Source organism: Moschus berezovskii, chromosome 2, assembly GCF_049115385.1.
Source record: "Moschus berezovskii isolate FMDL1 chromosome 2, NW_MosBer_1.0, whole genome shotgun sequence".
NCBI classification, from domain to species: Eukaryota; Metazoa; Chordata; class Mammalia; order Artiodactyla; family Moschidae; genus Moschus; species Moschus berezovskii.
In genome coordinates, this window is record NC_142461.1 from 397,911 (window position 1) to 424,770 (window position 26,860).

Consider the following 26,860-nt stretch of genomic DNA (forward strand, 5'->3'; position numbering starts at 1 on the left):
TATTTATCTGCAAAACAGTTTTCGACCACGTGGCACGTGGGATCTTAGTTTCCGGACCAGGGATCCAACCCACGGCCTGCATCAGAGGTGAGGACTCTTCACCACCGGACCTTAGGGCCGTGCCCACCCCAACCCTGGACGCAGTCTCTCAACCCCACTGCTCCTCCGAAGGCTGAAAACCAAACTCGGTTTGAACAATCTGCAACTTTATTCCAGAGCAGAAATAAGTCGTTTCCTAACAATAAATATAAAAAAATAATAAATTAAGGTTTCAAAAAAAAAAAAAAAACAACCCCAACAGAACAAAATTATTAACACTGACAGAGTAGTAAATGGTGTCTGAGCAGGTTTGGGAATGTCCAGCGCAGGCACTGTCTGCCCCGAGCCCCGGCCAGGCCCCCCGCCGCACACACATCCTCTCCACAAGGTACAAAATATATATATATTTTTAAAAAAATCTCCACACAACCAAGCATCCTGCGGGGACCCTGGGGGAGCAAGAGTTTGGCCCGTGGGAGCTGAGGACGGGGCTGGGGGCGGAGGAAAGCACTGGGAGGACAGCGCTGGGTCTGGCCCGCTGAGTGTGGCTCCTCCTTGTCTCGGCATGAGGTCCCTGCTCCGCCTCTGGAAGGCAGGGGTCAGCGAGGCGATGGTCACCGTGGCGATGGCCCACCTGCGGGTCCCATGGCCTTGGCAGGGGCTCTGGGAACGCGACTGAGCCACCACGTGTGTGGAGGCCGGGTCGGTTCTTCCTCAGTGAAGAGGCAGCCCCGCCCAGGATCCCTGAGCATCTCCTCAGCTCAGGCCAAGGTATCTTTGAAGACCTCCCCGCAGCAGAGGCCTCAAGATGGTTTAGACAAAGAAAAACTGGAGATAAATACAGTCCCCTGTGGCCCAGCGCAGAAGGAAGCCAGTCCATTTCTTCAAGTATTCAGCAGATGGTTCGCGAGGGCCGTCGGGGCTCAGATGGGGACCCCCACCGTGTTCACCTGGTCCTTGAGGCCCAGCAGGCTGTAGGCGATGCGCTTCTGGTGGCCAGGCAGCCGCACCCCAATCCTCTTGATGTCGCTGTGCAGGGCGAGACAGAGGGGGAGACAGTGAGGGGCCGCTCTGGGGAGGGGGCAATTGTGGGAGGGACGGGGGTGGGGAGAGGGGAGCGGGGAGACGGGGGCGGCACAGGGAAGGGGGCTGGCACCTGGGGTGGGGGCTTCATAAGGAGGGCCCACGTCCTGCAAGCCTGCCCTGAAAGCCTGCAGACACCAACAATTTCAGAAAAGACAGATTACTGAGTGCAAGAAGCTTTTTTTTTTTAATGAAATCGGCACAAATTCCATATAGTAGGTGCTGTTTTTGCCCCCATTTTGCAGATTAGAAAACTGAGGCTCAGCAAGGTAAACCGACTTGCCCAGAGGGACACAGCTGAGGTGCTGGAGCTGAACACACCAGCTGTGAAGGACGGCCATCCCCTGACCCTGGGTCTGTCCCAAAGGCCCAGCCAGGGCTCTTCCCCAGGCAGCACAGATGCCATCGGCAGATGCCAGGGGCCCTTGGGGGGACTCTGAAGGCTCTCTGCGCCAGTTCTCTTCAGTCACCGCCTCATTTCAGCCCCACTCCCTCCAAATTCTCGTAACAGAGGAAAGACTCAGGAATCCTTACTGAGGGGCCGTGGGTGCTAGGTGCTAAATCATTTCAGTCGTGTCTGACTCTTTGCGACCCCATGGACTACAGCCCTCTAGAGTCCTCTGTCCCTGGGATTCTCCAGGCAAGAACACTGGAGTGGTTTGCCATGCCCTGCTCCAGGGGCTCTTCCTGGCCCAGGGATCACAACTGCGTCTCTTGTGTCTCCCACATTGGCAGGCAGGCTCTTTACCACTAGTGCCACCTGGGAAGCCCCCTGAGGGGCCATCAGAGGTTAAAGTTCTGCGGGTCTCTAACAGGAGGGGCTTCCGGTGAGCAGATCTGGTGACTAGCTTCCCCTGAGGCAGGGGCTTTCCCTTAGGAACCCCGATTTCCTCACCTGTGAAATGAGGCAACTGTGCCTAACTGGAGGGTGGCAGATCCTGGAAACTGGTGGCAGAGGGGAAGGCGGCGTCAGCACGGGTAGAAAGACGTGCCCAGGGGCCCAGGGGCTCCCCCGCCACCCCCGACCCTCCATCTCCTTACACTCCCAGGACCACTTACAGTCCCAGGAACCCTGGGGCAGGCCTTTACTGCTCACACTGGGAGTTTCCCCTTCACGATCCTCACCCATCAGCCCCAGCCCATGAAAACACCCAGGTTTTTATGGGCCCTCTCCTGGCTGTAAAGGGAGCTAATTATATGGTGCAAGCAACTCCGGAGACATGACTTTCCCACAGGCTCTGGGAGCCCCTGGAGAAGTGCTGAGCTCGGAAGGGTGGAGGTGTGGGAGGGCAGCCCCGGGACTGCAGCAGCAAGGCCCGGAGTCAGACACCTGGGAGAACTTCCTCACCTACCATGGCAGCGCCACGGCTAGCCTGCACGGTGGAGGGCGCTGAAAAATCAGCACTGCTATCCCCTCAGGGAGCGGCCAACACCTGTGGCCGCTGGCAGACCAGCCAGGTTTGCTCCTGCCCAGGCCTCAGATTCTGCCTGGGGAGATCCTTGGGCAGGCACCCCCTGGATCAGCTCCTATCACAGGGGTGGGGACGCACACGACCGAAGCCACCATTCTCCTGAGCCCCGGCAATGCCAGCGCCCTCCCTGCCGAGGGAGTTCAGAGGCCGCGGCCTCCCAGCAAGCACCTGCTGTGCACTGGCCACCAGCAGCAGGACACAGGAGGGCAGAGGGAGGGCGGCCCGCCCTTTCATCTCAGCAAATGTCCCATCAGCGTCAAGCTGTGCTGAGCACGCGGAGACCAGAAGACCCGTCAGCCAGTGCCGCCGCACCCCCAGGATGCGGGGGCCGTAGCCCCGGACTCTGCAGAGGCCCTCTGTTGGACTGGGTATTTCTCTGGGGCACAACACCTATGACTTCTGCTAGCTCCTCGAAAGCCATTCAGAACCACTCACTAGCCTAGCTAGAAACGCAAGTGACTCCAAAATAACACGGTGAACGCTCAAGCTGAGAAAAGACAGCCACTTTGGGACATCCACAGGGGCTTCCCAGCTGGCTCGGTGGTAAAGAGTCTGCCTGCCAAGCAGAGGCTGGGGTTTGATCCCTGGGTCTGGAAGATCCCCTGGAGGGAAATGACAACCGGCTCCAGTATTCTCGCCTGGAGAATCCCATGGACGGAGGAGCCTGGTGGGCTACGGTCCCTGGGGTCGCCAAGAGACGGACAGGACCGACTGTGCACGCAGTGGGACCCCAGGGGACTGAGCAGCCTGCCCCTTGGGATGCGTGACGGATGTGGACTCAGAGCAGCGGTGAGACACTGGGGCCGCAGTCCACAGCCCATCCCGGGGGGCTGACTTCTGAGAGCAGCAGGGCCTCCCGCTGGGGCCCAAAGCCTGTGCAGACACAGCCCCCGGGGGAAAAAGCTCCGAGGTGCCCCTTTCCCTTGTCTAATTGGAGATAAAGACGGAGGCAGCGGCGTGAGTCACGCAGGCCCCGGGCTGGAGCGCCAGTGGAGCCGAGAAGAGGCGGGGGGCATGCGAGGACCTCCTGCCTGTATCCAGGCCCACTCAGAGCTCAACACGCTCACCCCATCGGTCCAAGACAGCCCTGCTCCCACTCGTGGGACAGAACAGGCCGAGGAGCCCCCCAGGCTATTTCAGGAAGCTTCCGGGAGCTGAGTCTCCTGGAAGCACGTCTCCCTGACCTCAGCTCTGCTCACCTGGCAGAGGCTCTGCTGTCCCACTCCAGGCTCCCAGGTTACAGGAAGCGGCTGCAGAACCCTGGTTATTTGCCCATGGGCTGGGGTGGGAAGCAAGAGAATGGAGGAAAGGGAGCATGACATGGACTAAGCCCCTACTGTGTCCCAGGTGGGTCACCTGCACTGCACCCAAACAGGGGACGGAGTCCAAGGCTCAAAGATGGAACCTAGTCTGACAAAAACCACCTGCTAGGAAGGGGCCAGTGTGGGACTCGAACCCAGGTGTGACTGCAGAGCCCAAGGTCTGGACCCTGCAGCTGGCTGGCAACGTAAGATACCCATCTCACAAGGTCCTAACGTACAGCACAGGGAACTGTATTCAATACCCACCATTTCAAAAACACAGTGGAAAAGAGTATAAGAAAAGAATGCCTACGTGTACATCACTGAGTCACCTTCTGCACAGCAGAGACTGGCCCAGCACTGTACACCAACTGAACTATGTAAAAAGAGAAAGACATCTGTCTCTTTTCTCTACTTTTCCATGCCTCCCTCCGGTCAGCTTTCTCTTCCCGACTCTCATCCGGGCTGTCCCCTGGGACAGGCCAGGGCTTGCTCTGACAGGCCTTGACCAGCAAGTCAGAAGTCCAGCTGAGCAGTTTTTAGAGGCTTTGGAGAATGTTCAGACAGAGGCCCTAGCCCCAGAACTGTGACCCAGAACTGCAGGGGGCCTGGGTCAGCGCTTCCCATGAGATTCCCAAAACCTCTCGGCCCCAAGGCTCGTTTCCTCCACGACCTTGGACCTGACACAGCTGGGAACTCCCGCTGTTTTTAGAAGCACAAAAAGCCAAGAGGACAGTGTCTTCTCCCTCCCAGGCTGGGAAGAGGTGTCTGCACCAAGGCCGTGTCGGGAAAGGTCCCTGATGCTAGAGCTGGGAGGAGGGGAGAGCTCCCGCAGGGCAGAAACCAGGGCAGGGCCGAAGCGGCAGGCACCACTTGCCACAGTGGACCACAGGGCTGAGGGTCAACCGTACGGGGAGAGGTGCCAGGGTTGGGTGGGCAGTGCCCTCCCCTTCTCACGTCAGCCAGGAAAGTGCAAGGGCTCTGCTCAGTCTGCTCAGTGCTCTGGAGAACGGTGCGCCTCACTGGCTGTGTGGCCTCAGGCCACCTGCATCACCTCTCAGCCTCAGTTTCCCCACTTGTTAAGTGGAGGAGGGGGCGGTAATAATAGCTTCTATTCACGAGTCAAATAGGGAATTCAACCAGGTGATGGCTGTGAAACAGTCTTTCTTTTCTCAGCTACAAACTGTGTGACCTGGAGTAAGCCACAAAACCTCTCTGAGCCTCCACTTCTCCACTAACGACCTCCATGGATTCTGACCTCTTGAGCCTGACTGCTCCGGGCTGGAGTACCCCTAATGGCCATGGAACCCTGGGTGGTACTGTTTCTCACCTGCCCAGCGGGACTATTGACAGGAGCCACTTGCCGACTTATCACGAAGGCTGAGTCAAAGTACTCATGCACATGGGCCTGCCCTGGTGGTCCAGTGGTTAAGACTTCATGCTTCCAATGCAGAGGGAATAGGCTCAATCCCCAGTCAGGCAACTAAGATCCCACAGGGCACAGCCAAAAAACCCAACTTTGGTCTGTACAGTGAGCATATGTGCCCTCCGTAATATCTAAGCTATAGTAATAAAGCATTTGAAAAAACAAAACCAAGTGCTCAGGCAGAGCTGGCACATGGTCAGCCTTCAACAGATACCACTGTTGAATTGTAATAGTAATTACAATTACTATTATTTTCTCACCGGAGCCACGGGTAAGTGCCCAGGATTGCTGGCTGCTGGCCTGGTTCTGCCCTTCCTGCAAAGCCACCCTCCCGGAAAGAGAAGGAGAAAGAACGAGACGAGCGGGAGAGCAGGGCAGGTAGAGAGAAGAGTGGGCGGGCGGGAGCCCAGAGGCAGCCCGGGGTCGTGGCGAGGCCAGGCGGGGCAGGGCCAGAGCACACTCACTCGCTGGTCATCTGCACCACCTTCTCAATGGTGGTGTAGCCGGCCACCAGGAAGTGCTCCGTGTACTGCGGCATCTTGATGGACTCCAGCCACTCGGACACCGTGCGGAAGGGCACGCCCTCTGAGCCGCTGGTGCTGGGCAGCCGGATGGACACCCTGCAACAGCAGACGGCAGCCTGCGGGTGAGCCCCTGAAGCTGCTCCTACACCCCAGTGAGCCACCCAGCTGCCCTGCCTTGGTTTCCTCATCTGGGCGATGGGGAAACCAGGTCAGGGAAGGCTCCAGGAGACAGAGCCCTGGCGGGTCGGGAGCACTCAGCGTCTCCGGCTCCTGCCACCTCCTGCTTCCGCTGACAGCAGCACCACCAGTTTCCACAAAAGAACCAAATGTAAGAGAGTCTGGTCTTCAGGGCCACGGTCCCAGCCTGGCCGCTTGCCGGCACGGAAGACACTTAATTGCCCCGTGTCTGTTCCCTCATCTACAAAAGGGGGGTAATTGCAGGACCGTCTCCTAAGCTGTCTAACCGAGTTAAAACACGCTAAGCACCGGGCCGGCCCAGGGACCACACGTGCCGATTGCTTCCGTTGGTGTCGCCTGAGCCACCCTGGTCCGGGCTAAGTGACAGCCACGCGTCACTTCTGAGCCCTCACCCCCCCGCCCTTCACTGCCCACCATGCTGAAGCGGCTCCCCCGGACCGAAAGTACAGAACTCACCGGGGGTCAAAGTCAGCCAGGGTCTTGAGGGAGTCGGGGGCACGGATGAGCTTGTCCAGGATGCTGACAATGTCGGCGAACTTGGGGCGGCGGGCGCGCTCCTGCTGCCAGCACTGCATCATGAGCTGGTAGATGGCGGAGGGGCAGTCCATGGGCGTGGGCAGCCGGAAGCCGTCGTTGATGGCCTTCATCACCTGGGGGCAGGCAGGGTGGTCAGGGGGCCTTCACAGCCCCCAGACTCCCATACAGAGTTGGCAGAAGGAAGGGGAGCCCGAAACAGAGGGGATGGGCCTCCCTTCTCAAGCCTGACACCACCTGCAGTGCTAAGAGGCTGTCTCCAGAGGAGGCAGGGTCCGCTGACTGGCTTCCTCACAAGGCAGCGGGCCGACAGCCACGCCATGGGCCCGGTGGCCAGCCTCTCTGCAGTTTCTGGTGCCCACACACTGCCCCCTTCAGCCTGCACACTCTCCCCCCGGTGTCTTCACCTGGCTGCTGTGTTACTATGCCTCGGTCCCAGCTGAGACGGCGCCTCCTCTGGGAAGCCTTCCAGGCCTCTCGGTTGCGTGAGGTACCAGGTACTTGTACACACAGACACACAAATGCACACGTATACACACGTGCATGTATGCACACACGCTTCCCCACCCCACCACTTCTTTCTTTGGTCTTTCGCTGTGTAAGCAGGGCCTGGGTCTGAGCCTAGCACTCAGCCTGACACACAGTAAGCCCTCAACAGACATTCACTGAACCAATGAAGGGCCGGACCAGATAAAGGCCAGCCCCCCAAACTCTTCTCTGACCAACCCCTGGGGTTCGGGAATGAGCCAAGGGTTAAGCCCAGGTCCAGACCGGGCTGGGCAGGGCAGGGGGCCTACCTCATGGTTCGACAGCTCCCAGTAGGGCCGCTCCCCATACGTCATCACCTCCCACATGACAATGCCATAGCTCCACACGTCACTGGCCGAGGTGAACTTCCGGTAGGAAATGGCCTCTGGAGCCGTCCAGCGGATCGGGATCTTGCCACCCTGCAGGGACCAGGCCAGTCACCACTGTCCCCTCGGCACCCCTGGGATGGTCCCAGTCTGGGCCACGCTCCCCAGAGATCCAGGCCCCAGGTGTGAGAGGGCAAAGGCAGCGCCACCCCGAGGTCCCCGTCCGGCAGAGCTGCCCAGCACTCACACTGGTGGTATAGGTGGCCTCGGGGTCGTCCTCCAGCACGCGGGACAGGCCGAAGTCAGACACCTTGCAGACCAGGTTGCTGTTGACGAGGATGTTGCGGGCGGCCAGGTCGCGGTGGACATAGCTCATGTTGGCCAGGTACTTCATGCCGGCCGCGACGCCCCGCAGCATGCCCACCAACTGCAGCACGCTGAACTCGCCGTCCTTCTCCTGCGAGGGCACCGGGCCTCAGCTGCCAGCCAGCCCAACTCCACGCCCACCGGGGCCCTTAGCCACCAGCCAGGATCCCAGCCCACCCGGGCCCCCAGCCTCACCCGCAGGAACTTGTCCAGGGCCCCGTTCTCCATGTATTCGGTGATGATCATCAGGGGTTTGTCTGTGGAGGTATGCACAGGTGTCAGGGCAGGGTGCGGCTCTCAGCAGAAGCCCTACCGGGGGCCCCAGCGGGAGCCACTCCCATCCCGTATGGGTCCCCCAGCCCCACTCCGGAGCCAGGACTCACACTTGGAGACGACGCCCTCCAGGCGGATAATGTTGTGGTGGCTGAACTGGCCCATGATGCTGGCCTCGCTGAGAAAGTCCACTCGCTGCTTCTCCGTGTAGCCGGCTTTCAGCGTCTTGATGGCCACAGGTACCTCCTTCTTCCCCGACGCCTTCAGGGTGCCCTTGTACACCTCCCCAAACTCTCCTGCAGGCAGACAAGGTGGGAGCAACGCCCCCGTCAGACCGGGCATCAGGCGCTCCCAACTCGCCCCAGGCCCGTCTGTGGCGCACAACCTCACCGGCTCCGATCACCTTCTGCCGCGTGACGCAGGACGGATGGATCTCCGTGGTGAACTTGAGCACAGCCTGGTTGGGGTCCTCGTAGGTGTGGGGGTCCACATAGGTCTTCAGGGGTTTCAGTTGTTCTGGGAGGCGAAGGAGAGGCAGGGTCACAGACAGCTTGGGGAGGGGAGGGGCCCCTAGAGCAGGAGGAGGCGACAGACCAGGGATCCCCGGGGAGGCCCAGCTCCACCACAGGGGGCATGAGGACAGCAGGTGGGCAGCAGGGGCCATAGCTCACCTGACTTGGAGAAGTAAACGTCCTCCGAGGACTGGCGTGTCCGCAGGCTCTTCCTCCTGTTAGGTCCCGTGCGGGACCAGACACACAGGGAGCTCAGAGACCCCTATGTCAGAGCCTCCTGACCCTACCCTGGCCCTGAATGGGGGCCTGGTGTCCTCGGGCAGACTGCGTGGGGAAGGCCAGGCAGAGGAAATGAGCCGGCTCCCTCCTTAGCACCTACACCCTGTAATGGCCCTTAAGTGGCTGTAATGTAGGCTTCCTTCATTAGAGCGCCCGGAGCTTCCTGCCAGTGTGTCCCGAGGATGTATGGACACGCCACCCTGATGACCACTCTGCCTGGAGCCCCCGTGACCCCCAGGCCCTGTGCGCAGCCTGCCACAAATCACTGCATCTTCACACACACACACGCACGGCCCCCCAGGCCCTGTGTGGAGCCTGCCACAAGCCACTGCATCTTCACACACACACCCCGGGAGGCAGGGACTAGCTTCCTATCAACCTCACTGTCCCTCAGGAAGCTGAGGTTCGCATCCCCGTGTCCCGCCTAAGTCCTTGGGGAGCCCGGCCACAGGTTCCCACAAACCTGCGGTGGATGAAAAGGCCGATTCCTGCCAGCGCCAGGAGCGAGACCACACCGCCAGCCACACCGCCAGCCACTGCCACGGCGCCAGGCCCTCCCGTGGCTGTCAGGGGAGACCAGAAAATGACCAAGGAGCCCCCACACTGCAAACCACGGTGAGCCCCCGGTTGTACTTAGAGCCCCAGACACTTGCTGGGTGCCTCTACTACTGAGGGTCCACAAGTGTTCACAGATGGCAAACGAGAACCCCTCCCCAGCGAACAGAGCAGGTGTGGGGGCTCTTTCCACACTGCAGGATTTGAACTGGGCCTGTCAATGCCAGAGCCTACACCCTTCTCTTCTCACAGCCCAGCCCTGAATACACAGCCCTGGTTCCCCCTGCCCTCCATCCTGCCCCTTCCAAGGCTTGGGGCTGACCCACGCAGGGCCGTCTGAGGCCCGGCTGACCAGGAAGGGGGCACTTCTGAGTCCTTTGATCATCCCCCCTCTGCCCAGGATGTCCCAGCAGTGTTGGGACACTGGTCCGGCCTGCGCCCCGGGCCCCGACTCACCCAGCGTCTGGAACTCGTGCACTTTACTGCCAGCGGCCTGGCCCTCCTGCGTCAGCGCCTGTACTTGCACCAGGTAGACAGTGTCTGGAGCCAGGTCGTCCAGGATCACTGAGAAGCCTTCTGTGCGCCGCACATTGTAGCTGTTGGAGTCGCCCTGCGGGTGTTCAGCGGGTGGAGGGACAGACCGTGAGGACACGGGAGGGCTGTCAGCTCAGCCTGCCAGAAAGCTACTCCAGCTTAGCAGGGTTAGAAGCTGTGTTAGCGGGGTCGGTGCCCTTCTTACAAAAGATGCAACTGAGGCTCAGAGAAGCGAAGTGACTCGCTCCTGGTCACAGCCAGCAAGTGGAGGACCGGGGCCTCAAGGCCAGGTCTGCCTGACCTCCAGGACCAGGCTCTCCTGCACCCCTACCTCTTCCAGGGATTCCAGAACACTGTGTCTTCCCTCCCACAAACCCCTGCTGGCTGGCCTTGGAGAGGCAACTCTCAGGGAGACCCCAGACCCCCATCTCCGCATCTGCAGAGCAGAGCTTCTCCAGATGCTGCGGCGTGCAGGGAGCACCCCTGTGCCCACCCGGCCCTGCGCACACTACCTTCTTGCGGTAGGTGACCTCGTACTTCCACGCGCGGCTCTGCTGCAGCGGAGGGATGGTCCAGGAGACGCTCAGCGAGGTGGTGCTGCGGCTCTCCAGCTTCACCTTGGGGGGCTCTGGGCAGGACAGTGGTGGCGGGAAGGGGTGTGAGAAGCCACCCAGAGGCAGGGGGGCACTGAGGGAGCTCTCAGACCCAGTCCCAACCACAGCCTGACCTGGGGTTCTCAACTTCCAGCCCCAGAGCACAAAGCCCCAGGTTGGGGCCCCAACACAGGCTGGCACATAAGGGGTGCCCCATGAGTATTTATAAGTGCATAAATACTAAAAGGAAAGCAATAACCTCTCTATGGACCAGGCTACCGATGAGGATTTCTTAAATTCTCTCAACAGCCCTTAAATATCCCCCATTTTACAGGTGCTTCCCAGGTGGCTCAGATGGTAAAGAATCTGCCTGCAGTGCAGGAGACCAGGGTTCGATCCCTGGGTCAGGAAGATTCCCTGGAGAAAGAAATGGCAACCCGCTCCAGTATTCCTGCCTGGAGAATCCCATGGACAGAGGAGCCTGGCGGGTTACAGTCCATGGGGTCACAAAGAGCTGGACATGACTGAGCGACTGACACTTTACAGGTGAGGAAACTGAGGGTCAGAGAGGTCAGGTAACTCGCCCAGGGTCACAGAGCTCAGAAGAGGCTCCAGGGAGCGCGCCTCTGGCCACTCTGTGCTACCTCCCTCTGAGCCCGGCAGAGTCCTGGGCGACCATGCCAGGGAAGTGCCCCCACCAGGGCGGGGCCCTCACCGGTCTGGTTGATGCTGACGCTGGCGGCGCGGAAGCTGCGGGTGCTCACCAGGCCCGAGACGCCGTTGCGGGCCTCCACGGTGAAGGTGTAGTTCATGTGGGGCTCCAGGTCACTGACGGTCACGCTGGTGCGGGTCAGCCCCAGTGGCGGCTCCGAGTAGCGCACACTGGCCTCGCAGGGCCCACACTCGCCCGTCTCGGGCCAGCACTGCTCGCAGGAGACGCTGTAGGTGAGGTCCTCGCGGCCCCCGCTGTCCTGGGGGGGCGTCCAGCGCAGCTCCACCTTGGCACCCATGCCCACGGCCGTGAGGTAGTGCGGGGCAGACGGGGGTCCTGCACGGGGCGGGGCGGGGAGCGGACAGGTCAGCATCAGCCGCCCCCCCGAGCCAGCCCACCCCGACCCCCGGGAGACTCACGCGTGCAGGGCAGGGACAGCGGGTCCTGCGGGGCCCGGAAGTAGCCATCCTCACACTCGCAGGCGGCGGCGCCCTTGGAGGACGGCAGGGTGTGTGCAGGGCACTCCAGACACGGGCTCTCGGACGCCTCGGGCTTGAAGAACCCAGGGGAGCAGGCTGGGGGCGCGGGGACAGAGTCAGCTCAGCCTGCTCCCAGCCCCAGAGACTCTTCCTTTCCCTCGCCCTGGGTCCCCAGGCAAGTCACTGAGCCTCTATGGGCCAGTCTGGTCATTGGCGAGAGTGATGACAAAATGCGTGGTAAGTGCTAGCTCAGGCAGGGGGGCCAGGAAGTGCCTGGCCAGCCTGCTCTAAACCTTTGCAAACCACCCCGCAATGGGTTCTTGCAAGAAACGCCCCACCACTGCGCCGGGCATTCAAGGCCCGCATCTCAGCTTCCAACTCCCCAAGAAGTTGCCTGTCTGCTTTAGCTCCTTGAGTCTGTGCAGGAGAGCCTGGCAGGTCCCACCTGGACTACGAGCTGTCTGGGCAGTGACTCTGTCTTATTCCCCATCTGGGTTTGTTGACTGACGATCACCACCCCCAGCCCGGCTCCCCCAGATCAGCCAGGAGCATCAGGGTGCCAGCTCTGCGGGAGCTCCCACCACCCTGAGGCCGGACCACCTTCCTGTCCTGGGGCTGGCCCCAGGAATCAGGAAAGGCCAGACCCCCAGCATTTTCTCTGGATCTGCTTTCAGGGACCGAGTCACTTCCTCTGCTCACAAGGGCCGCCAGGAAGCAGCTCTTCCTAGACTGGTGGCAGGTACGGTCCTGGCCAGGCCGGGAAGGGTCTCAGAAACCTCATTCCAGAGGCTTCTTCCTCCCATTGCCCTAGCCTGCCCCAGCCCCAGGCCACTTCCTGGTCCCACAGGCAGGAAACTACCCAGACACTGCACAGGGCTTGTCCTGGGGCTGGGCAGCTGCTGAAGTGGCCAGAATGGGGTGGGTTCCCCCAGGGTCCTCTTCTCCAAGCCTACAATTACTGCCCCCCACCCTCAGCTTATTCGGTGGGGGGGACACGGAAGAAGATGCCTCTAGTTTCAGTATCATGCTCATCAAACACCAACCCTTGACTCTACGTCCATCCCTACACACAGACCCCAGGAAAGTGGGAAAGTGTTTGTCGCTCAGTCGTGTCCGACTCTTTGCGACCCCACAGACTGTGGCCCACCCGGCTCCTCTGTCCATGGGATTCTCCAGGCAAGAATACTGCAGTGGGTAGCCATTCCCTTCCCCAGGGGACCTTCCAGACCCAAGGATTACTACCCAGGATAACGTGGGCTTCCCGTATTACAGGCATATTCTTTACCATCTGACCCACCAGGGAAGCCCTGAGACAAAGCCCCTGACCTCAGGGAGTAGGCGCACAGGACAATGTCCACCAGAGAGGGGTGGGCAAAGGCCTACAGGAGTAGAAACAACCTTGGCCAGAGGCTTGTGGAGTCGAATATGGGATATTTCAGCCGGGGCTTAGGAGCTGAGTAGGAGTTCAGCAGGGCAGAAGTGTTGGGAGGCAGAGTTAGGGGCAAGGAAGAGAAGACTAGCGGGAGTCTGCATGGCTTTGTGGGCACAAGTCTGGAGGGAGCAGGGAGGAAGCCTGAGTCGCCTCAAGGGACAAGCTTGAGAAAGGCCCTTAGCATCAGATCCAGGAACTGGGACTTCATCCTAGGGGTGAGAGAGCCACTAAGATCTGATGCAAAGAATAACGGTATGATCAGATCTACGCTGATGAAAAAAGTTGGGGACAGTCTCCCTCCTTGTCTAGTTCACCGTGCGAGCAGAGGTGGGGAGTCAGGGAAAAGGAATTGAAGGACAGCCAGTTTCTAAGGTCTTCGGTGGCGACTCCTGTTACTGACTCTGCTTGCCGGGGGCCCGAGGGGCCTATCCTGGAAGCTTCTCCCCGTCTCCTGCCTGTCTTGCCACGGCAGAATGTCAACACAGGCCCTGAGAGAGCTCGGGCACACACCACAGGGGAGGGGGCTTGTCCAGGACAGCACAGCCTGGGACCCGTCACACGCAGCGACCACTGATTAGGCAGCTGCTCTGTGCAGTTTCTGGACCAAGCACTTGACATTCATTTAGCTGTCACAATAAGTCTGTTATCATACTAGGCGCTGTTATGATTCATTCCACTTGGGAGGTGAGGAAACTGCTGCCCAGAGAAGTAAAACACCTTGATCAAGGTCAACAAGCTCCTAAGATACGAAACCAAAACCAAAACCCCGGATGCCAGACCTCAAAGCCCTCTCCTTTCCCCACAAACACGTCAGTTTGGAGCAAAGAGAAATCAAAGTTCTTAAACAACCCGGAAGAGAGAGGAGAGGAGGCCCGACCATTTCAACAGCCAGAAAATCCCAAGACTGATTTCAGAGCAGCCAGGGGAGGGGGAGTGGGTGATGCCTCCTAACACAGGGCACTTCCATGTCCTTGGTGAAAAAGCGGTGGCATCACACCCCGGCCACTCGGGAGGGGGCTGATCGGGCCCACCAGCATGACCTCCTACTTCAAGGCCCAAAGGTCTTTCAAGTCTCCAGTTGTATTTAAGGAATCCCTGTGTATTTTGCATTCTTTCTCATTACTTATCTGTTATAATACAAAAATAGCTCTTTCCTCCCCCAAACCTACAAGAAAAAGTGAGACTTCAGAAAGCTGGGCCCTGTTTATCCTGGGATCTCAATTCCCCCGAATGCCCTGACTTGTCTGCCAGAGGGGCTTACACCCTGGGTAAGTCCTGGCTGCAGGTAGTCCAGGCCCCACAGAGGCAGGGTGCTCAGGGGCCCCCAAGAACATAACCACACCCCCCAGCTCAAGCGCTCAGGCTGAGGAGGGACCCAAGCCCCCACAAGGCTTTCGGCACCTGTAAACCCCACAGGGGCCCTCACCCCCCAGTGGCTGCTCCCCAGCCCCTCAGGCCCCCAGTCCCCCAGCCCCGGGCCAGAGGGGGAAGCGGGAGCAGAGGCGGGCTCCGTTCTTTGGTCTCCGAGCCGGGGGTGGCCCGCCTGCTGCCGGCAGGAAAGAGGGAATTTGGAGAGATTTCCGCTGGGCATGTGCCAGAGAATAGCGGAGAGGCAGCCCCAGCAGGGCATGTGCTGGCCTGACGGGAATGCGCTGCCCCCTCCTGCAGCCGCAGAGCTCCACGGGGCCTTCCCTGGGCCCTGCCAGAGTGTGCCCATGCTCAGGGGCCCGAGTCCATGTGTCTGCCTCTGGTAGGCCCCTGGGTCTTCCTGATCTTGCAGGGTTGCATTTCCTAGCATTCTGGGCAGACGAGTGGGGACAGGGGTCACACACTGGGTGGTCACACATTCCCAAACATAACTCACACTCACAAAATACCCACTGTCCCTTCACCCATCAGCAAACTCCTATGCATCCTTCAATACCCAGCCTGAGCTCCTCAACACAGCCCTCCCGGACTCTCAAATCTCTGGCCCCCTTCTGACCATCAGGGCGTCTCTTACTCAATCTTGTGTTTACCAAACAGAAACCGAGCACTTCCTACGTGTCTGGCATAATGCTAGCTGCTGGGAGACCATGGTGAGAAAAACAAACACCGCTTCTGCTCCAGGGGAATTCACAGCCCTGGCTTTCGGACTCCTTCTGAAATGATTTCGGATCTTCTGTGAGACAGGCAGCTGGTGGGGCGCTGGAGTGGAATCCGCTTTCTTTGTGTCCCCTGGCCTGGCAGAGGCTCTGGCACACAGCAGATGCTCAGCTAACGTCTGCCGACTGGATGGATGAATAAATGTGAGTAAAGATAGAACCTATGTGCTCATCACAAACGGGCTCCAGGGCCACAGAAACGAGCGTCTCAGTGCCCAGGAGAGCTGGGGGACGGTGCCCGAGATGCCACCTGCCCAGCTTCAGATCCCGGCTCTGGCACACCCATGGAGAACTTCCCTGGCCCCATCGCCTGGCAGGCCCAGGCCTCTCCGAGCAGGGGAACGGGGGCAGGGTGGCTGCGCCCAGGGGTGTACCCTACCCTGGTTTTTCCAGTTCCCGATGCCCGCCCCTCAGACGGCAGCGTGGGATGACTCAGGGACATACGCCCTCTGGCGTGACGCAGATCCAGCGGCAGAGCCCCTCCTCCAGGCCCAGCCCCCTCCCCTGGCCAGCGGTGGCACGGGCACAGGGTCAAGAGGTGGCAGTGGCGATCCACCTGTGGTCAGTCACCTACCCCAACCCGGGCCAGCTGGCCACCCCAACCCAAAGGCACAAAGCCTGAACTTTGCCCCGCCCGCACCTGATGGGCAGCAGTCGGCAATCCTGCAAACACGGGGCACTGACAGCCCCAGACCCAGCAGCCCTGTTCCCACACACCCCGGGGAACATTCTGTGGGCACATTCCTCCACCAGGCTGTGATAAGCCAGACTCCGCCTCCCCGGCTCCCCGGCACCAGCCTTTCATCTGCTGTTTGCTTTCCTGGCCTCCTTCCTTCCGTTCCGGGGACCCGCTCACTTCAGTGCAGGAAGAAGGGAGGGCGCCCCATGGAGGTTCTGCGCTCGGTGTGAGCTGAGGGCTGGCCAGGGGGTGGCACTGCCACGGCTCCAACCCCCATTCAGGCCAGAAGAAACCACGGAAGCAAGGCCAGGGGCACTCCCCTGGGAGGGGACAAACCCACGAGTCACAGATCACAGACCACCACCTGCTCAGCCTGGGGATCAGACCCTGCCATGCTCAGGGACACCCTGCCCCTCACCCAGAGCCACTGCCTGCCGAGGGGGTGCCTCCTCTCCAGCTCTGGACCCTGGGCCAGGTCTGGATCACTCAGGTGCCCCCCATGCAGAGGTCACCCCGTCTGCAGATTGCCAGAGCAACCCAGGTTCTCAGGAGGAACCACAGCAGAAAGTCACAGGAGGTAGGCCCTGAGTGCTAAGGCTCCAACCCACCCATTCTATAGGTGGGGAGAAGGAATCCCAGAGGGGATTCTACAAGGTCACACGGCTTGCGGGTAGAAAGCAACAAGCCAGCGGCATTTGAAGACAGCACACTGCCCTCCCTGTGCCAGGCCCCAGCCCCCTCACTCACTTCCTCTCCCGGGGCCTCGGTCTCCTCATCTGTAAACAGGAGTAAATTGCTCTGGCTCTCTGGGTTGTTTGTGAAGACAGAGAAAACTTCGCTTGGGAAATGCTCGGCATGGGAGGAGGTGTCCATGAACTGGGTTACAGAGACTGGAGCATGGAGGGGCTGGGCCCCTCGAGGGAACAGGAGCCCCCAAGGAGGGACCTCCTGACCCCCAAGCCCCCACCCCAGCTGCTGGACCGAGCCTCTGGCCCAAGCTGCTGGCCACCTGCTCACCTGGCCCGCAGTCCCCAGGCCGAGGAGCCAGCTGCTGTGCCAGGACAGGAAGCCGAGACAAACAGGGAGACAGAGCCGCCCCGGAGGACAGGGCGGTCAGCCTGAGTGGCTCCAGAGTCCCCTAGGCAGGGCTGGGGGAGGGGGCGCCAGAGGGAAACGGGCTCATTCCTGACATAGTTCAGCAGAGCTCAGCCCGTGCCCACCTGTCCACACAGCACCTGGGAGGTGGCTCCCTTCCGCTGTCCGTTTAACTCTTTCCTGAGCTTTCTGGGGAGGGAACCCTGGGGAGGAACTGGCATCCACCTGGACTGGGTGCTGGGTGACCTTGGCCTGCCCAGCCCCGCTCTGGGCTTGGCTTGTCACCAGTAAAGCCCCCAGCAGGAGCCTCTCGGTCCATGGCTCTGCGGAGGGCAGGCAGGGGACAGACCCTACAGCTCCCTCTGTTTCCTCCATAACGTGCTCAGGAAGATCCCCCACCCCCAGCCCCCTCGCCGCCTGTGCCAGGACCTGCCACACTGCTGCCCTGAGCGTCCATCCGGGCCGGGCGCTGACTCAGGGATTCCAGAGGAACCGGTCACTTCCCGCCCCGCCTCCTGAGCCATCCTCTGGCCTGGATGCTGCTGCATCGGCTAGATCCAGTCCTGGGGCAACTACTCTCAACTGTGTGATGCCAGGCAGGTTTCTTCACCTCTCTGAGCCTCAGTTCCCTGTCTGTGAAATGGGACGGGCAGCAGTCCCTGCCTCTCAGAGCAGCGGCACAGACCTGCAGGAGCAGGTAGATGGAGCGCCTGCCTGGGGCGGCACCGAGCTCTGTAACTGAGTCTCCCCCGCCATCAGGGTCCCAGGCGACTGGGGAAGGTCTGCAGGGGCAGAGTCGCCAGGGTGGGGGTTCCCAACCACACAGAAGGCCCCCAAACCACACGGAAGGGAGTTTAGGGAGAGGGACTCCAAGGGGGAAAAACCAGGACAACAGGTGGCTGGTGGTGCAGGGTCCCCCGAGCAAAGTCAAAGATTCCGGTCCTGGAAACTAGGCCGCCCTCCTGGGGCGGCTCAACTCTTTCCAAACAAAGCCTGAGAGGCCCGACCACCGCTCCCAGGGAGGGAGGCCCGGCCCCCCTTCCTGCAGAGAGACACCCCCCAGTTCGACTGGCCACTTATGGCGGCCGGGCCTGAATCACCAGCCTGTGGAAAGTTTTCAGCTGCCCCCCACCCCCCGCCTGCATTCCTGTGTGAGGATGTCATGGGGAGGAGTCTGCTCACCCAGGGCGGCCTCCCCCCGACCCCAGGCGGTCACTGTCTGAAACCCGGGGGCATGCACCTGAGATCACCACAGGCAGGGCCAGCTGAGGAGCAGAGGGCAGCTGGAAGGACAGAGGGCGGTGGAAGGGCCAGCGCAGAGACCGCGCCACAGGCAGAGAGGCTCTGAGCAGACTTCTCATTCGGGGCTGTGGACCGTGTTAAGCAAGCTTCTGAGGATTGGCTCTAAGGCAAGTGCAGCTCGTGAGAAAGCGCTTCAGGGTCCTCCAGCACCTGAAACCCCGCAGGATCCATGGTTGCTAGGTAAGAATACAATCTGCTAGAACAGTTGAACTTCTCATCTTCCCATCAGGAAGCCTGAGGCCAGAGGTGAAGAGACATTCACCAAAGGTCACTGGTCGGTATGTGTAAGTGCAGGCCCCAAACCCCCGATTTCTCAACACCCCACTTATCTCAGCAAAGAAGCTCCCAGAGCCTGCCAAAGGTCGGCCCACATTCCACAAATGCCCTGCCCCACAGCCATGTCCAGAAAAAGTCACCACTGAAAGGATCCACGTCGCTCCAGCGCATTCCGCTATCACAGGCCTGGCTGTGCCAAGCCATGGCCTCTCAGTGAGCTCAGGCCTTGTCCCCAGAGAGTCTGATGATGCCGGCCCCCTTGTCATCAGCAGAAGGCCCAGTGGGCGGATCTGGGTCCATGGCCCGGGGTGGGGCAGGCAGCGAAGGCAGACCTGAGCACCCCTCCCGAGCAGGCCTTTTTCAGAAAGCTTCTCAGGCGACTGTCAAGGGCGGCCAGGGGATGCACATCCTGGGCCCACGCCACTCACCTCCGAGAACCAGAGGGGCCTGAGCCCCAGAGAGGCTCAGGACTTGCCGGTGTCACATGGTGAGTTAACGGGAGGAAACGGCTCCCGGGACTGAATGCATTGTACCCACCGTGCTATTCCATAATAGAGACTCAAGAAAGACTTCTGGGATGAACCAAAAATAACAATCACACTTAAAACACTTCTGTGTCAGGCCCTGACCTAAGCATTTCATGAGCATTAAGTCACCTGAAGTGTTCCCGACCGTCATACAGACGAGGAAACGCAGACGCAGAGAGGGTGAAGAACTGGCTGACGTCACACAGGCAGACGCACAACTAGGATGGGAGCCCGGGTGTCCCTGTCTGGGGTCCCCGGTGGCTCAAACAGTAAAGAGTCCGCCTGTGATGCGAGAGACCTGGGCTCGATCCTTGGGTCGGGAAGATCCCCTGGAGGAGGAAAGGGCAACCCACTCCAGTACTCCTGCCTGGAGAATCCCATGGACCCAGGAGACTGGTGGGCTGCAGTCCAGGGGGCCGTAAAGAGTCAGACACAACACAGCGACTATTCCTGTCTGAGTCATAGTTCACATTCTCCACCCTGTCCTCTTCTCAAAGGATTCGTTCTCCAACAAGTGAATCCAGCCGAGAAAGCCTCTGAGATTCCCACTAACAGAACCACCGCGTGTAGACCAAGGACAACCTCACCAAGGTCCCCGCCTGCAAGAGCGGAGACTAGAGCCCGGAACACAGCCTCGGCTGCGGCACCCTCACTCACCCTGGCAGGCGTCCTCCGCCTTCTCATAGCCCGCCTGGCACAGGCACTGGCCGATGGGCACCAGCCACTCGCCGTCCACGGCGCAGTGCATGCGGGGCTCCTCGCCCCCGGGGGGCACCATGGCGTGCTCCACGCAGGTGCCCGCGACGGTGGCCAGGGCGGGCGCGTCAGAGCCGGCGATGGTCTCGGGGAAGCGGGCCAGGCCCTTGAGCAGCTCGGGGCACTTCTTGTAGTAGACGCGCACGGACAGCAGCGCCACGCAGGCGCCCACATCCTGGAAGGCCAGGTAGAAGCCCTTGCGGGTGAGCGGCCCCACAGACCGCTCCTCCACGTTCAGCTTCACATTGCGCGCCTCAAAGTCGCTGCTGCCCGTGATCTCGTCGGGGGCGATGGTGTCGATCTTGGTGAACTGGCGCTTCTGGAAGTTGGTGCCGTAGTCCACGTCCGACTCCGCGTAATAGAGGTTGAAGGTCTCCTTGCAGGAGCTGGCGCCCCCGGGGAAGCTGTTGCAGTCCCGCACAGTGAACTTGAGCTCGATGAAGATGCGCTCGGCCTCCCCGCGATAGACCCAGTTGCTGCGGAGCCAGTTGTCCTGGTCGCCAGCCACCACGTTGCACACGGAGTACATGTAGATGGGCATGTCGTTCATGATGTTCTGCAGGAGGTCCCACTGCAGGGCCGAGAGCGGGTGTGGGCAGGGAGTGGGCCCGAGGCGTCAGCCAGGAGGTGGGCCGGCACTCGGGCCCGGGACGGGGCTCCAAGCCTCCCTCACGCGTCACCAGGGGCTGAGCTGGGCCTGACCCCTTGGGTCGCCCCTGACACCAGTGCTGGGCTGCTGAACCCCTCCCTATATAGACAGTGAGCAGAGGGCGGAGGCTGGGGGTCCCATGTGACCTCAGGCAGATGGCTTTAGCTCTCTGAGCCTCAAAGTCCCCATCCTGCCATGGGGACCAGAGCCACTTCACAAACTTGCTGCGAAGATAAATGCCAGAACGTCTACCAGATACTGAGCACACTGCCTGGCCTGGGTGACAGTCACACAAGGCAACTGGTACCCTCATCATCATTACTGTCATTCACTGTGTACACGCATGTGAGTGGGAGGGAAGGGGTCGGGTCACTGCTCAAATGACTGCTCAGCCTCCTCCAGGAAGGCTTCCCAGGTTGGGCCAACACGGGGGCGAGTGCTTCCGTCCGACTCCCATGGCCTCCACTGTCTTGGCACCTGTGTGGTGACACTGCATCTTTCTGCCACAGCAGAGTCTGAGCTCCTTAGGGCACTTCTGCATCCCCAGGGCCCACCTCAAATATAGTAGGTACTCGGCAAGGTGTTTGTTGAATGAATGAACATGTGCATGAAAAAAGTGGAAGGGGCCAAGGAGAAAGGCCTGGGCTGCACTGTGCAACCTTGGCCTCAGGTGCCCCTGGGCCTGTTTCCTACTCTGTGTCATGACTTGGTTGGATGACATTCCAGGATCCTGGAAACCTGTTGACATTAAACTCCAGGCCTAAGGAGCTAACGTGACCAGGGGCCGGCGCCCAGCTCACTCACAGATCTGGCCAGCAATAGAAATGGTCTTCAGTACCCCTCGAGACAGCTCAGGCTCCAGAACAAATTCAATAAGGGGGAAACTGAGGCCCAGAGAATCAGTATTGTCCCCAAGGCCACATAGCAGTCACACGCAAAGCTGGGGAGAGGACCCTGGGGTCTTGCCCACCCATCCAGGCCACAGCAGGGCAGGGCGAGGGGAGGGCAGGGGAAGGGTGAACTCGGTGGAAAAGGGACAAAACAAACTCAGCCTCAAGCAGGAAAGGGAAACAACAGCTGGAGAAGCAGGGAGAGGGGCCTGGCCAGAAGGAACCTGATCTGGCTTCCGGGGCTGTGGGGACCTGGGAACACTGTTCCCTGTCTCTAGCTCATCCCTCATCTCCTGAGCCGGGACCTCAAAGACAGGGGGAGCCTCGAACTCCTTCCCTGCCAAGAGGGGAATGGAGGGAGCCAGACGGGATCCCTCTGGGCGTCAGCCTTCTGGGGCATCTTGGGGTCCTGCTCTGCTACCTCTCAGGGCCCTTCCCTGCCCCCGCGCCCCAGCCTGCCTAACTGGTGAGAAACCTGGATTTAAACCCTGGCTGAGCCATCGGCTCTGGGCCAGGCCCCATCCTCCCCGGGTCTCAGCTTCCCAGTCCCCAGGCCCCCACCCACACCAGACAGCGTACCCCTCTGCCATACGGGTGTGTGAGCCAGCCGAGCTCCCCTTTGGCCGCAGCAAAATCCAACAGGACAACTGGAAGAGACCAAAGAGGGGAAACTGGGTCAGCTTGGAGGTGTCTTCAGGGATCAGGCCATGTGGAAAAGGCAGGAGCCCCCCAGGAATCCCAAGTGGCCTTAAAGGTTTCCCCAGCCCCCAGAGCGAGACCTCACCACTCAGGGTCAGCACGGCCAAGAAGAGCCATCTCTCCAGAAATAGGGAGGCAGCGCCCCCGGGGAGGGAGGGGACCTCGTCCCAGTCACAGCGCAGGACGGGTGAGGACTAGGCCTCTCCCTCCAGCCACGCCGCTGGCTCGCAGCCCCAGCTGGGCAAAGAGGGCAGAGCTCAGCCCAGCAGGGGACAGTAGCCGGACACCACGCCGCCCTGCCTGCTTCCTGAAGAGGCCCCTCCACAGCAGTTCACATGCACACGGGTCTTGGGGGCACGCTCATCTGCTCCAGCCACATCCCCCACTCCACACACACAGCACAAAATACCCTAACCCCACAAAGGCCATACAGACACAGCACATGTGTGTACGGACATGTCTCCTGGCCCTCCAAGAGGAGAGAGCTGTTAACAGGTGGGAGCGGCTCCAGGAAGGGGAGTGGATTGCTGGGGGGTGTCTGGAAACTGATCTTCCCTCCACGAAAGCCACAGAGCAGGCGGGACAAAGCCCTGAACCCACAGGGCCTACAGGAGGGACCCACAGACACACACAGCCGGCGAGGCCTGGCCCTGGAGAGCTGTTCCCGCTGCCTCCATCCCTGACACCCTGGCTACTGACCTGCCAGAGGCGTCCGGGGACTGAGATGGAAACCCTTGAAGGGAGCGTCCAGGCCCAGAGCAAACAGCTGCCAGGACCTCACTCTCCCCAGAGAGGCATCGGAATTCACGGGAAGGACACGTTGCCAGGGGCTTCCCCAGATCCAGCCGTGCCCTCAGGCACCACCCACTGCCCACCCCTGGCTTTGCCAGCCTCGTCGACTGCAGTCAAGACCCCTGGTGCAGCCTCCTGCTCCATTTCCAACTAATGTCCAGGCAGCTACCAACAGAAGCAACCCTCCCCGGAGTATCCAGGGCCTGGAGAACAAGCAGGGACCCTCTGAAAGGTCCCCAGATTCAGAGGAAAAGCCCCGAGGTGAGGGGGCGGGGAGGGACCTAATAATGACTTCTTCTGGACTCTGAAACACAAGGAACATGGCCCCAAGAAGCAGCATTCCTCAAGGCCTGGACCTGAAAGAATGCTTCTCAGGGTGGAATCCCAGGCAGGTGGAGATGGAGCTGATTTAGACAGATGCGGGGGACGGGGAGGGTAGCCGGGGCAGACTCTGAGAAACCCTTTGCTGAGGGCACACCACCCTGCTCCCCGGGGCCTGGGAGCAGAGCGCTGACTGCTGACCGCTGCTGACCCGGCCAGGTCCTCTATGAAAGCCCCACAGCCCGGCCAGGGAGAGGAAACCCAACGTGGCACGGGCCCAAGGCTGAGGGGACAGAGGAGGGTGGCTGGGGGGTGGGCAGGGGCAGGGATCTGTTCGGACATGCCCAAGGCGCAGGTTTGGTAAATCCACTAACCCCACTGGCTACATGTTCTGGCTGCACAGGAAGGAATCTGGGGCTTCCTGGCTCCAGACCCGGTAAGTAGGAGGACAAAGGTGAGAGGTCCCCAAGATCCGGACGCCCCTCTTCCCTAGAGGGGTGGGAAGCTGCAGGCTACACTCCTGGGGGAGGGGGCTCATGGCTCCCGGGTGCTGAAGGGTTAACCTGGCATGGAGGGACCCCCACGACCCCTGCCAGAGCTTGCTCCCCTTCGGAAAGAAGCCTTCACACAGGAAGGAGCCCCCTCCCTCCCAGGGGAAATTCCCTAGAGCCGATCACCAGGAACAGGCGCCCGGGCCCCACCCTGGCAGGCAGCTTCTCCCTGAGCCACTTCCAGGGACCAAGCTGGTATGGGGTGGGGGGGTCTGGGGCCCTGAGGTCTTCACTGAGGCCTGAGCTAAGCTGGGCTCATCCAGGGGCCCCGGCCCTCACCCCAGCCCCAGGAAAACCTTCTCAGTTGGGAATTCCATCGCAAATATCAACCCTGTGGGCCCACATCGCTTGAGAGCTCTTTCCTCAAAGGCATCACTCCCTGCTCTCCCCACCCCTCCAAGGAGACAGGCTGCTCCTAAAGAAGCGGGGAGGCAGGGGACTGGGGCTGGGGGACAGGACGGGGAGAGGAACAAAGAAGAAAGGGGACAGGGGACAGAGGGCACACTGGGCTCTGAGAGAACCAAGACGCCAAGGACTCCCAGGCCTCGGGCGCCCTCCAGCCCACCTCCCAGTTCAGCCAGCAAGCCCTGCAGATATTCTCACGTCTCAGGAAAACCCAGCCCAGGACTTGGGTGCAGGGGTCTTGGGCTCTGCAGCCCGAGAAGCCAGATTTTCAGAGCTAACCCTCTGGAGACAAAGGGCTCAGGCCACCCTCAAGTTCCCCGTTTGTAAAAGGACAGATTCAGGGGCTGCTGAGAGTTTAACAGGCTCCATGGGGCCTCCTAAGGCAGGCGGGTCCTGCGCTCATGGGGAAGGAGGAGGGAGAGGACAGCGGCCTGGCTGACGGTGGAAGGGGCTTGTGTCTGTACACCGACCCCCTCCAGGCAGAGGCTCCACATCCATGGAGTCCCAACTGGGGCATCCCTCCGCCACCCCCGACCCCAGGCACAGCTCCCTGGGGAGGCCCTCGCAGGGACTCTGGGAGCCTGCGCAAAAACCTTCCCTGGTCCTTCTCCTCCCCCATGCCACGCACATCGGGATGTGGTGGGCACTAGTCATCTAGGTTGGGGGGTGCTCGACAGCAGCCCAAGGGCAAGGCTACAGCACAACCATCACCCAGGGCACCAGTCCTGCCTGGTCCCCTACCCCACCTCCCGGGCCTTCAGGAAAGGCCTGCAGTGAAGGCGGCTGTCTCCCTCCTTCCCTCCAACCACAATCCCCCAGAAGGAGGCGGACAAAAAGGTGGGGTGGGGAGATACCGAGGGTCACAGAAGAGCCCACCCACTCAGCCTGGGACCAGGAACCCCGACTAATTAGGGGCGCGGACAAGATGCCGCCCCCACCCTCACCCCCAAAGAGTTCCGGCTCGGGCCTCTTTTACTCCCAACTTGGAAGAGCAAAACTTCCAACCCTAGGTCGGGAGGCGGAAAAGGAAGGCAAGGCTCAAGGAAACTTCTCACGGGGCCCGGGTTTCCTCTGCACTTCCCTCCGGTGGAGCCAGCGGAAACCTCCTCTGCCCCCGCGGGCGGGCGGGCAGACCTTCTCAGTCGGAAACTGAAGCCGGCCTCGGCTGGGTGGACGGGTGGACAGGAAGCGCCCCGGCCAAGGGCAAGAGCCCCCATCCGCTCCGCGACCCCAGCCGAGGCGGCAACGCTCCCACCCACCAGCGGCCCCGCCCTGGGCGAAGTCCGCGCGGCCCCTCACCCAGCGCGGCGGCGGGGGCGGGTGAGTCAGTCCCCCACCCGCGGGTGCCCGGACTCCGCGGTGGCCCTGGGGTGCCGGCTCCACACCTTGGCAGGCCGCGCCCCCACCTGTGCATTTCCTGGCTCTGAGTCACCTCTCGCTCAGAGCTCTTGACTTTGGGACTTCCTGTCCGCACTCGCGGCCCGGGGACCTGCCCCCCGAGTCCCGGAGTGTGGGGCAGGACGGAGGGCTGTGCGTGGGCAAAGTGGCCCGAAACTCCCCGCGAGTTCTCCTCCCCGACTGGAGGCATCACGAAGCGTGGAGAACACTTCAGGGAGCTGGGGCTTCTGCAACGGTGTCCCCGCCGGCCGAAGAGCCCCTCCCCAAAGTGAGTGGCCTCCACAGAAACGCCTTCTCCGCAAAATCGGGGCAAGAGAGTTAGCGAATTCAGGTCACCACGAAGTAGAGCCCCCGGAAAGACCCCCCCGGACACTCCTGCTCCAAGAGACCCCGCGCCCCCGCCGGCACGCGTTCCTGAAGCCTCGTGGCCGGCGCCGAGTCCCCTTCTCTGCGGCCTCTGAGCCCCGCGCGCCCGGGCCCCAGCCTCTTAGTACTAGGAGCGCCTACAGCCCCGAGTGGGCTGGGGCGGGGGTCCCAGACTCGCCCGGCTCGCAGCCCGCGAGCCCTCCGGACCTCAGCACGGCAGGACAGGAGTTTCCGAAGTGGCGCGCGTCCCGGCGCGCCGGGCTCGGAGCGGAGCAGGGGCCGGGGTCGGGCCGCGCGCACTTACCTTCCTTGCCCTGCGCCGCGGAGGCCACGGCCAGCGCGCAGCCCCACAGCAGCGCGAGGCAGGCGGGCGGCGCCCGACGCCCCATGCCGCGCTCCTCGCTCTCCGCCCGGCTCCGCGTCCCGCTCAGCACGCCCGCCCGCCGGCCCCGGTCCGCCTCCCGCCCGCAGCTTCCTCCCGCCAGCCCGAGAGCTCAATGCGGGCGCAGAGCGGACCGGCCCCTGTCCATTCATGCCCGCGTGACGTCACGGGCCACGCCCCCGGTGTCTCCGAAGGGGCCGGGCCGGCGCCCTGCGGGGGCGGGGAGGCTCTCTGCGCCCTCGGGACTCGCTGGCGCCCCCAGGTCCTCGCAGGTTTGAGCGCCTCCAAGAGTCCGTGCAACCGAGGCTGGCCTTGAGGGATCCTGCGCCGAGCCCCGCTCTTACCCTCTGCCCTCCGGGGCCGAGCTCAACACTGGCCCGAAGGCCTGAGCTGGAACGGCCTAAAGGCTCAAGAAGCAGTCGTCCGCTGAGCAGCTTGACGCCCCGCACTGAACTGTGCACC

The 26,860-nt window shown here is 61.4% G+C and overlaps 1 protein-coding gene across 1 annotated transcript; it reads right to left on the minus strand.

Moving 5' to 3' along the window:
- Positions 1 to 26,525, minus strand: EPHA2 (EPH receptor A2). Its single transcript, XM_055397681.2, has 17 exons — positions 26,321 to 26,525; positions 22,064 to 22,131; positions 19,847 to 20,516; positions 11,675 to 11,830; positions 11,259 to 11,591; positions 10,463 to 10,578; positions 9,873 to 10,026; positions 9,325 to 9,424; positions 8,742 to 8,797; positions 8,461 to 8,586; positions 8,181 to 8,366; positions 7,993 to 8,054; positions 7,679 to 7,888; positions 7,375 to 7,524; positions 6,500 to 6,693; positions 5,786 to 5,941; positions 1 to 1,068 (listed from the first exon to the last, which is right to left on the minus strand). The coding sequence occupies exons 1-17, from the start codon at positions 26,403 to 26,405 to the stop codon at positions 963 to 965; spliced, it is 2,928 nt and encodes a 975-aa protein (XP_055253656.2). The 5' UTR covers positions 26,406 to 26,525; the 3' UTR covers positions 1 to 962.
- Between the last annotated feature and the right edge of the window lie 335 nt (positions 26,526 to 26,860).